The sequence below is a fragment of the Carassius gibelio genome, chromosome A7 (genome assembly GCF_023724105.1).
Source record: "Carassius gibelio isolate Cgi1373 ecotype wild population from Czech Republic chromosome A7, carGib1.2-hapl.c, whole genome shotgun sequence".
Lineage (NCBI taxonomy): Eukaryota > Metazoa > Chordata > Actinopteri > Cypriniformes > Cyprinidae > Carassius > Carassius gibelio.
The window spans coordinates 14,006,756-14,019,470 of NC_068377.1; the positions used below are offsets into that span (position 1 = coordinate 14,006,756).

At 36.0% G+C, this 12,715-nt stretch overlaps 1 protein-coding gene across 3 annotated transcripts in view; it reads left to right on the forward strand.

Annotated features, from left to right (window-relative positions):
* The window catches only part of LOC128016634 (recombining binding protein suppressor of hairless), a 43,573-nt gene that overhangs the window by 27,059 nt on the left and 3,799 nt on the right, over nucleotides 1-12,715 (forward strand). For all 3 annotated transcript variants that reach the window (XM_052601302.1, XM_052601304.1, XM_052601303.1), the window contains exons 3-10: nucleotides 6,302-6,397; nucleotides 9,251-9,416; nucleotides 9,526-9,700; nucleotides 9,921-10,058; nucleotides 11,430-11,542; nucleotides 11,790-11,930; nucleotides 12,275-12,430; nucleotides 12,540-12,643. In XM_052601302.1, coding sequence (XP_052457262.1) covers nucleotides 6,302-6,397; nucleotides 9,251-9,416; nucleotides 9,526-9,700; nucleotides 9,921-10,058; nucleotides 11,430-11,542; nucleotides 11,790-11,930; nucleotides 12,275-12,430; nucleotides 12,540-12,643 — 1,089 coding nt within the window. The remainder of the gene's footprint in view (nucleotides 1-6,301; nucleotides 6,398-9,250; nucleotides 9,417-9,525; nucleotides 9,701-9,920; nucleotides 10,059-11,429; nucleotides 11,543-11,789; nucleotides 11,931-12,274; nucleotides 12,431-12,539; nucleotides 12,644-12,715) is intronic.

A 12,715-nucleotide genomic window follows, 5' to 3' on the forward strand; every position in this document is an offset into this window, starting at 1 on the left:
GTGCCTTTAGGATGATGAACCTCTTTAGACATCTACAGTCTCAGTTAACTGGCAGAGTATTATACAAACAGTCTGCTATGTCATTCTCGTCTTGTGCACATTAAAACATGCAGCTTTGGCACAAGTAACTGTTTTTACTAGTATTACTAATTCTGCAAAATTTGGGCATGAACTAACTCGAGCAGTTTGTTGTTCATACTTCTGTTCTTTCTCTCTTTTAACTATTTTCTTACTTTTCGCCTCTAACTGTCTGTCTGCTTCTTTATTGTCCTAAGTGATTTCTTAGTCTATTTAGATATATTCTTATTCGGTAACACTTTAGTATAGGGTCCAATTCACACTAATAACTAGTTGCTGATTAGCATGTCTATTATTAACATATTGGCTGTTTATTAGTGCTTATAAAGTACATATAATGCATTACATCCATAATCCTACCGAATACCCTAAATTTAACAACTACCTTATAAACTATTAATAAGCAGCAAATAAGGAGTTCATTGAGGCAAAAGTCATAGTTAATGGTTAGTTAATAGTGAGAATTGGACCCTAAAATGAAGTGACCTCTTATTCTTATTTATCCATATTCTAAATGGTACCAAATCAGCATTAAGGCCCGTTCACACCAAGCACGATAACTATAAAGATAAAGATATAGTTCTAAAAATCATTCTCAATATTAAAGAATAGCAGAGTCCACACTACAACTATAACGATAAAGGCATAGAGAAACGATATCGTTGGAATCATTTTCAGAATTTTTTTTCCAGCTGATGACGATATCCAATCAGAATCCATCCTGCTGTAACAAGCTCGAGGATTTAAAGCGGCAGACGCACGTGCGCTCAGAATAAACAGACGATATTGTTCGCTGGTGTGGACGCTAATATCGTTATCTTTATAGTTATCTTTATATTTATCATTCTTGGTGTGAACAGGGCTTTAGAATGATTTCTGAAGGATCAAGTGACAATGAACACTGGAGTCATGACTGCTTAAAATTCACCTTTGTGTTCACTGAAATAAATTATATTTTGAATATATTTTCAAATAGAAAACAGCTGTTTAAAATTATAATTGTAAAATATTTAAAAAATAATTTTGTCCAAAGCAACTCACAAATGAGGACAGTAATGAGGACAAATTTTTTTGGCTTGTTATCTCAGACCTATCAGGCTTGCCCACCTTTCATATTTCTTTCTTTTTTTTTTTTTTTGTGAGCGATCCTTTGAGACGTGAGCTTAGGATGATTTAATTCCACTTATGAGACAAAAAGAGAAAGACCACTGGAAATATGGTTCTTGACTTATGTAGCCCTCGTCACATTGTGGTTTTCCCATTATAAAACTTCTCTTTCTAAAAAATGTACATCTTTCAGGGGTTTTTTTTATCTAATGTGGCGTATTGACTTTCAAGTCCTGTGGTTTTGAAACTTATTAAAATATGTATGTAGATTATGGCACTTGTTGTGGGTTTGCTTTGCCGTGTTCAGTGTTTGTGTGCGTGTCAGAAGCTCTTCCTGTTGATGTGCCCATATTTGTCATGCTGCTGCTGAAAACTGATGACTCACAAAGGCTTGTCCACTTCTTTCATCAATGTGTGTCTGGCTTTGTGTCTGTGTAATGCTGTGGTTGTTTGTCATTACATATGTCCTTCCTTCTCTAAATCTTATATTTTGTACTTTTTAATTAAGTTTTTCTTCATTTCAATTGGGTGGAAATAAGCTATCTTAATCATTCAATTCTTGAATTCAGAAATTCTTTATCAATCACTAGTTTTTTAACTTTATATGGGTTTTCCGTGGGGAAGCTCTGTGGTTTTTCTCTTAAGCATGTAACGTCACATGGCCCAGTGGCTTGACTTTGCGTGCGAGACCTTTGCGTGTGCAGGAAAACTGTTATTGATCTTCAGGACTGCTTGCATGGAGTTGCATGTTATTGATGACCTTATTTTACCAGCACAACAAGGTGCAATAAACCATGACATAAATGACACCAAGTTCGGTTCAAATGTTAACCGTAAGACGTTAACCAATGAAATGAACCTCAAACCTTCTATCATATGTTTTCCACTTTAGTATTTGAGCGGTGTATGGTTTGAATCCTTAGTGATCTTTGATCCTTAATCGCATTTTTGAAACATACACAACTGCATGTATTTTCAAAATCAATTTGTCGGTAGGTTGTCGGAACAACTAGTCAATTTAGAAAGCGCTGGATAATTAGGCTTGTTTAGTATCCACCAGACACTGATCCGACACATATAGAAGTATGGAAAAAGTTTGGAGTTGGCAAGCTTTTTAAAAATATTTTAAAAAGTTTATTTTTAAAATAGACAAAATTGGCCAAAATTGGATATATTTGATTAAAAAAAAATACAGCAATGAATATAATTATAATTATTAATATAAAATCTAATTATTCCTGTGACAAGGCTTAATTTTCAGTAGTCTTCAGTGTCACATGATCCTTCAGAAATCATTGTAATATGTTGAATGGTGCTCAAAAAAAAAAAAAAGTGTATTATTATTATAAATGTTGAAAGCAATTGTGCTGCTTAATATTTTTTTCTGTAAACATTTTTTTCAGGATATTTTAATTAGAAAATTCAAAAGAACAGCATTAATTTCAAATAATATAAATATTTCGGTACATTGGAAATGTTTAACTATTAACTGTTTAACTGTCACTATTGATCAATATAATATATAACCTAACCCCAAAATTTTAAATGGTAGTGTATTTGCACCATTCTATGTAAAAAAAACTGATTGACTATAACCTTTCATTGCACAAAACCCTAATAGATGCACATCGGAATGCTGCATACAGCAAGTGGGTGGAAGTCTGACAGTATTTGTCATGTATTGTTGAAGGTGGTCAATTTGATACAAAAGTGGTCCGTTATTGGTTGAGGTGGTGTTACTTAAAAGGTGATGGATTTAAAGAGTTTTGCCATCTAAAAGTTACACTGCTGGCTAGGGGTGGGCGGTGTGACCAAAATTCTGTTTCACGGTATGACTCATTTTATTTCACATTAACAATATATTTCACAATATAGTTATTTATATACGTAGTTCTTCTGAAAATCAACAGAAAGCACTTTAGACAATAAATGAACTCAAATACTTCAGAAATGTATAGTACTTCACCTTGTTTGATTTCATTTATTTTTTTATTTGATAAATGTATTTATTTTGTAAAAACACACAACTTTTAGATTTGACTGATATTGAATGCAACTTGTAGGTGCAATAAAACTTTAAATAAGATGTTTCTGAATTATTTGAAATCTCATGTTATTGTTTTACTTCGATCAGTTTATAATATAAAAAAATTAATATAAATATTCTATTCATAATGAATTACATTTACTTTTAATTTTGTAGGACACTATTAATACGCGTTATATTGTTTACATTTGTTCCCTGGTGTCTGCTTATTATACTGTGTTTTTAAGGGGCTCTTAAAAACTGAACTTCAGCTATTAGTGCTGACTAAGTAGTTTAAAATATACACGCCTTATAACCACGTTCACATTGAATGCGATTCTGGTGTTGTAAAAATTAACTGTACTCATAAGGGGTGGAAAGATGTACATCTATTCATTATTTAAGGCTATTTCTGTTCATTTACGACATTGACATATGAACTGTTGTAGTCAAGTAAGCTTAACTCATAACCCTTCCTCATTTTCAGGTGGTGATGAGAAACAGAAAGTCACATGATGAACCAAAGCCCATCACAAGCAGCTTTTAAATCTTAACATATAGAGAAGGCGCATCGTGTCATTTACACAGACACTAAACACCATCATGGTAACCCGCATGAAACTGAAATAATGCAATAAACATTCACACACTACCCTAATATACAAAACTGATAAGAAAAAATGAAGAAACATAGTTATTTCAATAAAAAAAAAAAAAACAATTGAAATAAATTTTTTTACAGTGCACTTATTTACGTCACCGTATACATGGAATATATATATTTTTTTACCGTCGTAACGATATACGACACGGCATGTTATTAGAAGTATCAAATGAATCAGATGACATGGGTCTGAGGAAGATGACATCACCAGATCTGCAGGAATTCACCATTTGTGTGTGTGTCGTGAGGCTGGGAGGTTCAATATTCACTCGCTTCACGATGCTCACTGGCATACAAGATCTTAAATAAAACTGTATGCAAGCTGTTAAATAGGATTTGTCTTTAGCATTCTAAATGACTCTAAAATCATTTAGCATGGCGACAAATTTGCCAGTGCATGACATAAAACAAACTATTGTTGGTTTAGACTAGTACAGTGTCTTGACATTTCGTTATTAAAAAAGCGATAAAATGGAATAAGCTGTCATTTATTAGTTTATTTTTTGATTGATGGTCATAACTAGCCATGACTGCAACCACTGAGAAATTTAATTGGTTGAAAATCATTGCTTTTAGAAAATACTGACAAGAAATAGCGATAAATTACCTGTCCACTAAAGAAGCAGCAACTTTGTCGTCAAATCCTTCCACTTTGAATAGGCTGTACTGATTTTTTCCACTCATATTTTTATTATGAGCCAAGTCTAGACACATGTATTTATGTAGCACGTTATACAATACTGATTGTTTCAAACTGTTTCACATTAATGAACAGGAAAATAAGTGTTGATGCAAAATTAATCAATTATGATGAATTCATTAATTGAGACTTCAAATAAGCTCAACGATAGTATCATTATTCAGCTCAAATTAGTTCACTGTTGATGCAATTCAATTCAGTAATACTCTGTGTTCATCAATTTTGAAGAAAATGTTGTTCAGATATAAAATAGCTTTTCAGAAGATAGTAGTGTCATTGTTCTGCTCAAAGTCGGTTCAAGTTTTGTTCTCATCATACAGTGTCAGTGCAGTGCATTGTCTCCAATGCTAGAAGATGACTTTTCCTCTAAATCTTCAAACAACACTATGCTACTAGCATATCTTCAGAAGCGACAACCCATGACAGTAAAGATTATGCCAAAATACACTGAGGGGAGTGCTCTGCACAGCACAGATTTTCTGATGGAACTTGAGTAGGCCAGTGTGTGACGTTAAATGACTATAAGTGTGAGTCATTAGTCCTCCTGTCAGTCTTGCTGCGTTGAGCCTGTGTCTTGTAGGAGAAGTATTTTATTGTCGAATCACAACTTCCCCCTCCCACCCTCATGTCACAGGGCCCCCTTGCTTTCCATAACAAAAGCCTGTCTAACTTGAGCGTGTGTGAGACGTTTGCGATGCAAAGGGAAGCTGCTTGTGTGTGTGTGTATAAGCTGCCCCCCAACAATTACCCCGTCTCTGTGTCCCTCTGAGCATTTTGACGTGTCAGATGTCACTGACATCTGTGCAAATTAGCCATTTTTGTGTGTGTGAGTGTCTACGTGAGCGGTTTTTTCCAACACATACAGTCTGTTACGGATCAGTGTTTTTGATCTTCCTTCAGAATATTTCTGTTTGGGATTCCGTTCAAAGCTTGTTATGTTATCATAATAAACAACAACCTCGAAGCAATGCTTTTTTAATGTTTCCTCGAAATGCATCACTCTTGCAGCGTGTCTACATTTAGCAAGCTAATTTAAGTTTGCACATTCTGGAATGTTTTCTGGTAGTTTACTGAGGTAATTGGAAGACTGACACGAAATCAAAATTCTTTGATTATGAGCTAAGCGATTTTGTGCAGTTTGATTTGTGTACACACACGCACTGCTGTCCTTTTGCCCTTTTTCTTACCCCCCTCTTCCCCTTCTTTTCATTTTAAAGACCCCCAGCTGGAAAGCTGAGGTTTTTGGCCACGGTGTTTGTGTGCTTTCTGCAAGCAACACATAGTTGCACTCACCAGAGAATTGGCTAATCAAACTTGGGTCTGTGTTTCTAGTCAAGCTCTGGAGATTTGGTTTTTGAAGCACATACAGGCTTTCAGAAGGCTTTCGCTTTAAAGAAACACACACACACCACATGCTTTCACCAGAACCCTCTACAATAGCACTTCTAAAGTGGTTTTACAGGTCTGAAACAAGGATGGGTTTTAAAAACTCAAAACTGTGACATTGAAGTTAAAGCACACGGGTGAAAAGCAAAGTAGAAGTCATAGAGAACTGCAGTTTTTATGAAAATGCTCAACAAAAATGTAATCTTGCCTGTTTCACTAATGCATTTTTGTTTTATCTATGATAACGTTATACTAAAGTCCCTGTAAGCCAAATCAGCTCACTTTGGCAGCCATAAAAGTACAGCTCCATTCAACAATTATTTTTCTTCTGTGATTTCAGAGAAGCCATGCGGAATTACCTGAAGGAACGAGGAGACCAAACTGTGCTCATCCTACACGCTAAAGTTGCACAGAAATCATACGGCAATGAAAAAAGGTAAATGACAACTATGATTCATGATGAATTCATAAGGTGAAATGTTTTTTGACTTTATAGCCAGTGTAAATACTGAACATTTGCAATATTTATTATTTAATCTCTGGTGTCTGCATTGCATATCACTTTTTTTTTTTTTGCATCTTGCACCATCAGCGTTGCAATTTTAAGACACATTAAAGAGTTTCACTTTTAACCCCAGTTCCATTTCCAAGCTCTCCATCGATCTGTTTTTGAGCACATAAACTGATCCCATTGTCATGTAAAGCCCCTTATACCATCCGTCGATTCCCTAAGGTAGGAAAATTAGTTTTTTAGGGAAGAGTGCAGTAAGATGAAGAGGTGAAAGGACAAGAGAAGGAAAGAACGTGTGAGAGAGAGGCTGATAAGAATAGAAACCAAATAATGACGGGAAAGAGAAAAGAAAGGATTTAAGATGACAGGGAAGTGAAGGAGAGAAGGTCAGCAGAACGCGAGACAAGGTGATAACTGTAGAGACAAACAGTGTCTGAGGAACTGATGTCGCTCGGCCTCATTTGGCAGTTATCTGTGAACAGCACAGCCAAAACCTGGACACATGTCAAGAGAGACAGAATACCAGATGAGAGCCAGAGAGAACAAAAGTGTGCGCTTCATGAAATCATATACATGTGTTCTGTAATCAGAGATGGTTTATGACTAAGAAGAGTATCATTTAGCTTCAATTGAAAATGAATGTGAAGCACTTGACTTGTTGCACCAGTTCTGCTTCTTGGCATGTCCTTGTGACCCCCATTGACTTTTAAAACAACTAATGTTTTTTTTTTTTTTTTTTTTTTTTTTTTTTTTTTTTTTTATGTTGCTAACTTCCCAGTCCCAGTGCTACAAGCATAAGTGATTTATGAAATCATGTGGTTTAACAAGAGGTGTGCTCTTGCTTTTAGAACTAACATTTTGGTTTACAGTTTTTGCTTAGCAGACAGTAACACCATGCAGTGTCCCAGCAACCACCCTGGCAACTGCATAACAGTGTTCTAACAACCTCTCATGACATCCTAGCAACCACACTGTCAATCATCAAAGACACCGTAGCTAGCAGCTCCACAGCAGTGCCCTGACAGCCACCCAGGACACCCTAGCATTCCCATCCCGACACTATAGCAGCACACTTATAAAAACCACTATTTTAACCCCATAGCAATGCCCTGTGCCCGATGCATTAAGATGGTCTTAGCTATATGTACTAATGCTGTGGATTTGCATGGTCCTAGAAATACATCATAAATGTTAGCTAGGTTAAACCAGCACAGTTTGATACAGATCAAACTCCCACGGCTAGTGGTCCAGACTAAGACCTGAATCTTTCATTATTAGTATGTGACAGTAGGCTTCAGACTCGTCTTTTCCTTTTTCATTTCAAACACACCAATACAGAATATACTGAACCGTACAAATGAGGCTGTCGTGTATAAGGGTGAAACACGATTGGGGTTGGGTCTGCCCCCTAAATCATGCCAATAGTGTGTTTCAGTCTGACTGAATGTGGAACTGCTGTTATTCCCCTTTTATTGCACCAGTTTTCAGATATTAGCTGCAATTGCGTGTCATGAATATTCCCCCGCCTCATGTCTAGACGAGTGTCTCTCCAAGGTGAAGTGCAGTGAGCTGATACCGTCACCCACAGAGATCACTGCTTTAATGTCAAGTACAGATTCCGTGCTTCTGTGTTCAAGGTCATGCTGATTGATATCAGTTTGCTCCAACATCCCTTTAATGATGTAGGCCACAATAAAGAGGAAACGAGTAAAGATTTCACAGCCCTCAACCTCTGCTGTGAGTTGTCAAATGTACCTTTTGCTCAGGTCTGCCTAGGTTTGAGGTTTGTGTATTTTTGACTGTCTGATGGTGCTTTCTTGAGTTTGTCCTGAAAGTGAGCGCTGTATCAACACTACTCATGTGCTGCCACCTAGTGCTGATCTGGAGTCATTCTGATAGGTTATGTACATTTCATGTATAATGTACAGTTGTTGTACATTCATTCAGTGAACAGTTCTGATAACAATTAATTAAAGCTTAATATTTAATGATATGTATTTATTTGTATCTTTTTAAAAATAATCATTTATTCATTCTTGCTCAAAAGCAGCATTGTTTGTTTGCTTGTTTATTCTTCATTAGTTCATTCCCAAAAGCATAATTTTATTTGTTTGTTTGCATTATGAAAAGCAGAATTTCATTCATTCATTCATTCATTTATTCATTCATTCATTCATTCACTTATTCGTTAATTCACTCATTCATTCCTCCCCAAAAGCAGCATTTTGTTTGTTTGCTTGTTCATTTATTCATTTAATTTGTTCCTGCCCAAAATCAGCATTTTATTTGTTTGTTTTAAATATTAATTTATTCATTCTTGCTCAAAAGGAACATTTCATTCATTCATTCATTCATGACCAAAAGCAGCATTATGTTTGTTTGCTTGTTTATTTTTCATTCGTTCATTCCCTAAAGCATAATTTTAGTTGTTTGTTTGCATTATCAAAAGCAACATTTCATTCATTCGTTCCTTCGTTCATTCATTCATTCACTCACTCACTCACTCACTCACTCACTCATTCATTCGCTCATTCATTCCTCCCCAAAAGCAGCATTTTATTTGTTTGTTTGCTTGTTCATTTATTCATTCAAAGCAACATTTTGTTAGTTCATTCATTCATTCATTCATGACCAAAAGCAGCATTTCCTTCCTTTCTTTTCATTTTATTTTGTTTGTTTCGATCTATCTGATATCTAAATTACTTTGTCTAAATATATATACATTATGTCAGTGAGTTTTACATGGTCAAGCTACACTCACATTTTGTGTTCATCTAGGTTTTTCTGTCCTCCCCCTTGTGTGTATCTGATGGGCTGTGGATGGAAGAAGAAGAGGGAGCAGATGGAGCGAGACGGCTGTTCGGAGCAGGATTCTCAGCCCTGCGCCTTCATCGGCATCGGCAACAGCGACCAGGAGATGCAGCAGCTAAACTTAGAGGGGAAGGTAATTTTTCTGACAAGATTTCCTCAGCCAAGCACACAGAGCCAAAGCATCACCATTAATGTAGCATTATTTTTCTCATGAATACCCAAATCTTGCCTTCTCCCTGCAGAACTATTGCACAGCCAAAACATTGTACATCTCAGACTCAGACAAACGCAAGCACTTCATGCTGTCGGTGAAGATGTTCTACGGAAACAGCACAGACATCGGCGTCTTCCTCAGCAAGAGGATCAAGGTCATCTCCAAACCTTCCAAAAAAAAACAATCCCTCAAAAACGCAGACCGTGAGTATTCACTACCCACATTACGCTCATTGGAAACTCTTACAGTGCTTTTGAGAATGTTTGACAGTTTTAGAAAGAATGATGACACCGTTATGTTAAAGATATATAAGAAATAATATAAGACACATTATAGGGAAATAGAATGTTGGACAGGGCTTTCGATTCAGATAACATAGTCTGAAGTCTCTGTAACAGAGTTCTGTTTTTCTCCTGTGTGCAGTCTGTATAGCATCAGGAACAAAAGTGGCGTTATTTAACCGACTTCGCTCGCAGACGGTCAGTACACGTTACCTGCACGTCGAGGGAGGAAACTTCCACGCCAGCTCACAGCAGTGGGGAGCCTTCTACATCCACCTCTGTAAGTCTTTGTGCATTGTTGATTGCCAAATCCTTAAAGAATGGTCAAAACTTAGATATAAACTACTGTTCAAAAGTGTGAGGTTGATGATAAGATTTTTAAAAGTTTTTAAAAGGTCCCTTCTGCTCACCAAGTCTGCTCACAGTAAAAACAAATATTAACCCCGTCCCAAATACGGGATGCCTATGGTTACTTCACTATATTATAATCAAATCTAATCTAATCTTGACAAACTATATATCGTTGGAAAGGTCTAAGACTCACAAATATATATTTTACCAATGTTTTTTGTTAAAAATAATGTAGGATAGATTAATTTATGACAAGAGTGCACCCTCAAAAATCCAAATTATAACAGGAGTTTTGACCTTTGTTTAAAAAAAAAAAGAATTCTTTGTTGCTTTTTTTCTCTATCACATTTTAGAAATCATCAGAAGTTATATATCGACTAAAAACTTTACATTTCTAAATTCATCCTTTGAAACACATTTTAAAATCAGACATTGCATTACCATGTAAATGGTACATCAATATCATGTTACAAAATATTTTCAGTCATGAATTATTAAAATTTAGGTTTGTATCATGCACATTCAAGTCTATCTTATATATATATATATATATATATATATATATATATATATATATATATATATAATATATAATATATAATATATATATATATATATATATATATATATATATATATATATATATATATATATATATATATATATATTGTGTGTATGTATATGATTTGTCTTTACTTTTTTACTTTTGTTACTTTTGATCAATTTAATGCATTCTTGCTGAATGGAAGTATTAATTTCTTTCAAAAACAATTCTTTCGGCCTAAACACTTATTTTATGTAATGTTGATCTGAAATCTTATATAACCCTAAGAGCAAAACTGACTATACAAGTGTGCTTGTTTTTCCATTACTATGTCTCTTAAACAGAACTTGTAATATCCTACTTAGTCAATACAGTGAATGGCAAACATTTGCTTCTGCAGAAGACTTGTTCTTCCTTAGAATCAGCAGCCACAGCCACACCTGTGCAACCTGACTCCTAAAGCCAGCCAGTCAGATCAGAGCTTGTCATCTGGAATACACTATTGCCATTGTTGTGTGTTAGCTCAGTAGACCTGTTCCTGTCTATCATGTCTTTAATGTCAATCAAAAAAAAAAAAATAATAATGACAAAGAAGAATGATAAATTAACTTCTCTATCTTTTTATTACTGAAATGAACAATTTGGATTTAATTGAAAAATGACATTGTCTTATATAGACACCGTTTTTCGTTTTGACAACTATAATGAAAGGTCTGATCACACAGGATAAGCTCAGTCTTGTTAATGATATTTCAGTGGATGATGAAGAGTCCGAGGGAGAGGAGTTCACTGTGCGAGACGGCTACATTCACTACGGCCAAACCGTCAAACTGGTCTGCTCCGTGACGGGCATGGCTCTTCCTCGCCTGGTAAGCCCATGTGTCTCTGTTCACCTGATTTTCTCCATCTTATCATTTTTCTCTATTATCAGATCAGATGACAGTATATATTTTTTAGAACAGACTTAGGGGGCAGAAACTGTCACTGCTCTGAAGAAAGCAGCACAATGTTGTCGTTCTGATATTTATGAGATTTCTACTGATATTCTTATCAACTTCACTTCCTTTCTTTCTTCCCTTGCCTGTCTTTTTCCCAAACACGCACACACACACACAGATCATCCGTAAGGTGGATAAGCAGACCGCCTTGCTGGATGCAGATGACCCCGTCTCCCAGCTGCATAAGTGTGCCTTTTACCTGAAGGATACGGAGAGGATGTACCTGTGCCTTTCTCAAGAGAGGATCATCCAATTTCAAGTGAGTCGCTTTCTGGAAACTTTTGAGGAAATGCATTTCTTATCATTGGTTCATTGTATGTGGATATAAAACCTTGTATTGATGGCTAGAAGCTCACAGGCAGATTGTAATGTATTTTCTTAGTGGAAGCATTATTTTTGCTTATCTTGTCACAAAAATAGCAGTTTACAAGGAAAAATATTAGGTCAATAAACTAGTCATTCTCACAAAATATGAGAATGACTTCTGATTTGTGAGTTTATTTTGCGATAATGACTAGTGGATTGACCTAATATTTCTCTTTGTAAACTGCTATTTTTGTGTTCACAGTATTTAAGTGTGTGTGTGTGTGTGTGTGCGTGTAGGCTACTCCATGCCCAAAGGAACCAAATAAGGAGATGATAAATGACGGTGCCTCCTGGACAATCATCAGCACTGATAAAGCAGAATACACCTTCTATGAGGGCATGGGCCCTGTACACACCCCCGTCACACCCGTGCCTGTGGTTGAGAGCTTACAGGTAACACGCGCACAGAAACAGGCTTTTTCCAGAAGTTACTCACTTTGTCCACTCACAAGTCTCTGCCTGCGGTTGATTGTGTGTGTACACTGCATGTGTTTGTGAGCAGTTAAATGGTGGAGGAGACGTAGCAATGCTGGAGCTGACAGGACAGAACTTCACTCCAAATCTGCGGGTGTGGTTTGGTGATGTAGAGGCTGAGACCATGTACAGGTATGGATGATATTTGAAAAGATATGCATATGGCAAAAAGGAATACCAATCCAAGAGGTTTTGAAATGCTGT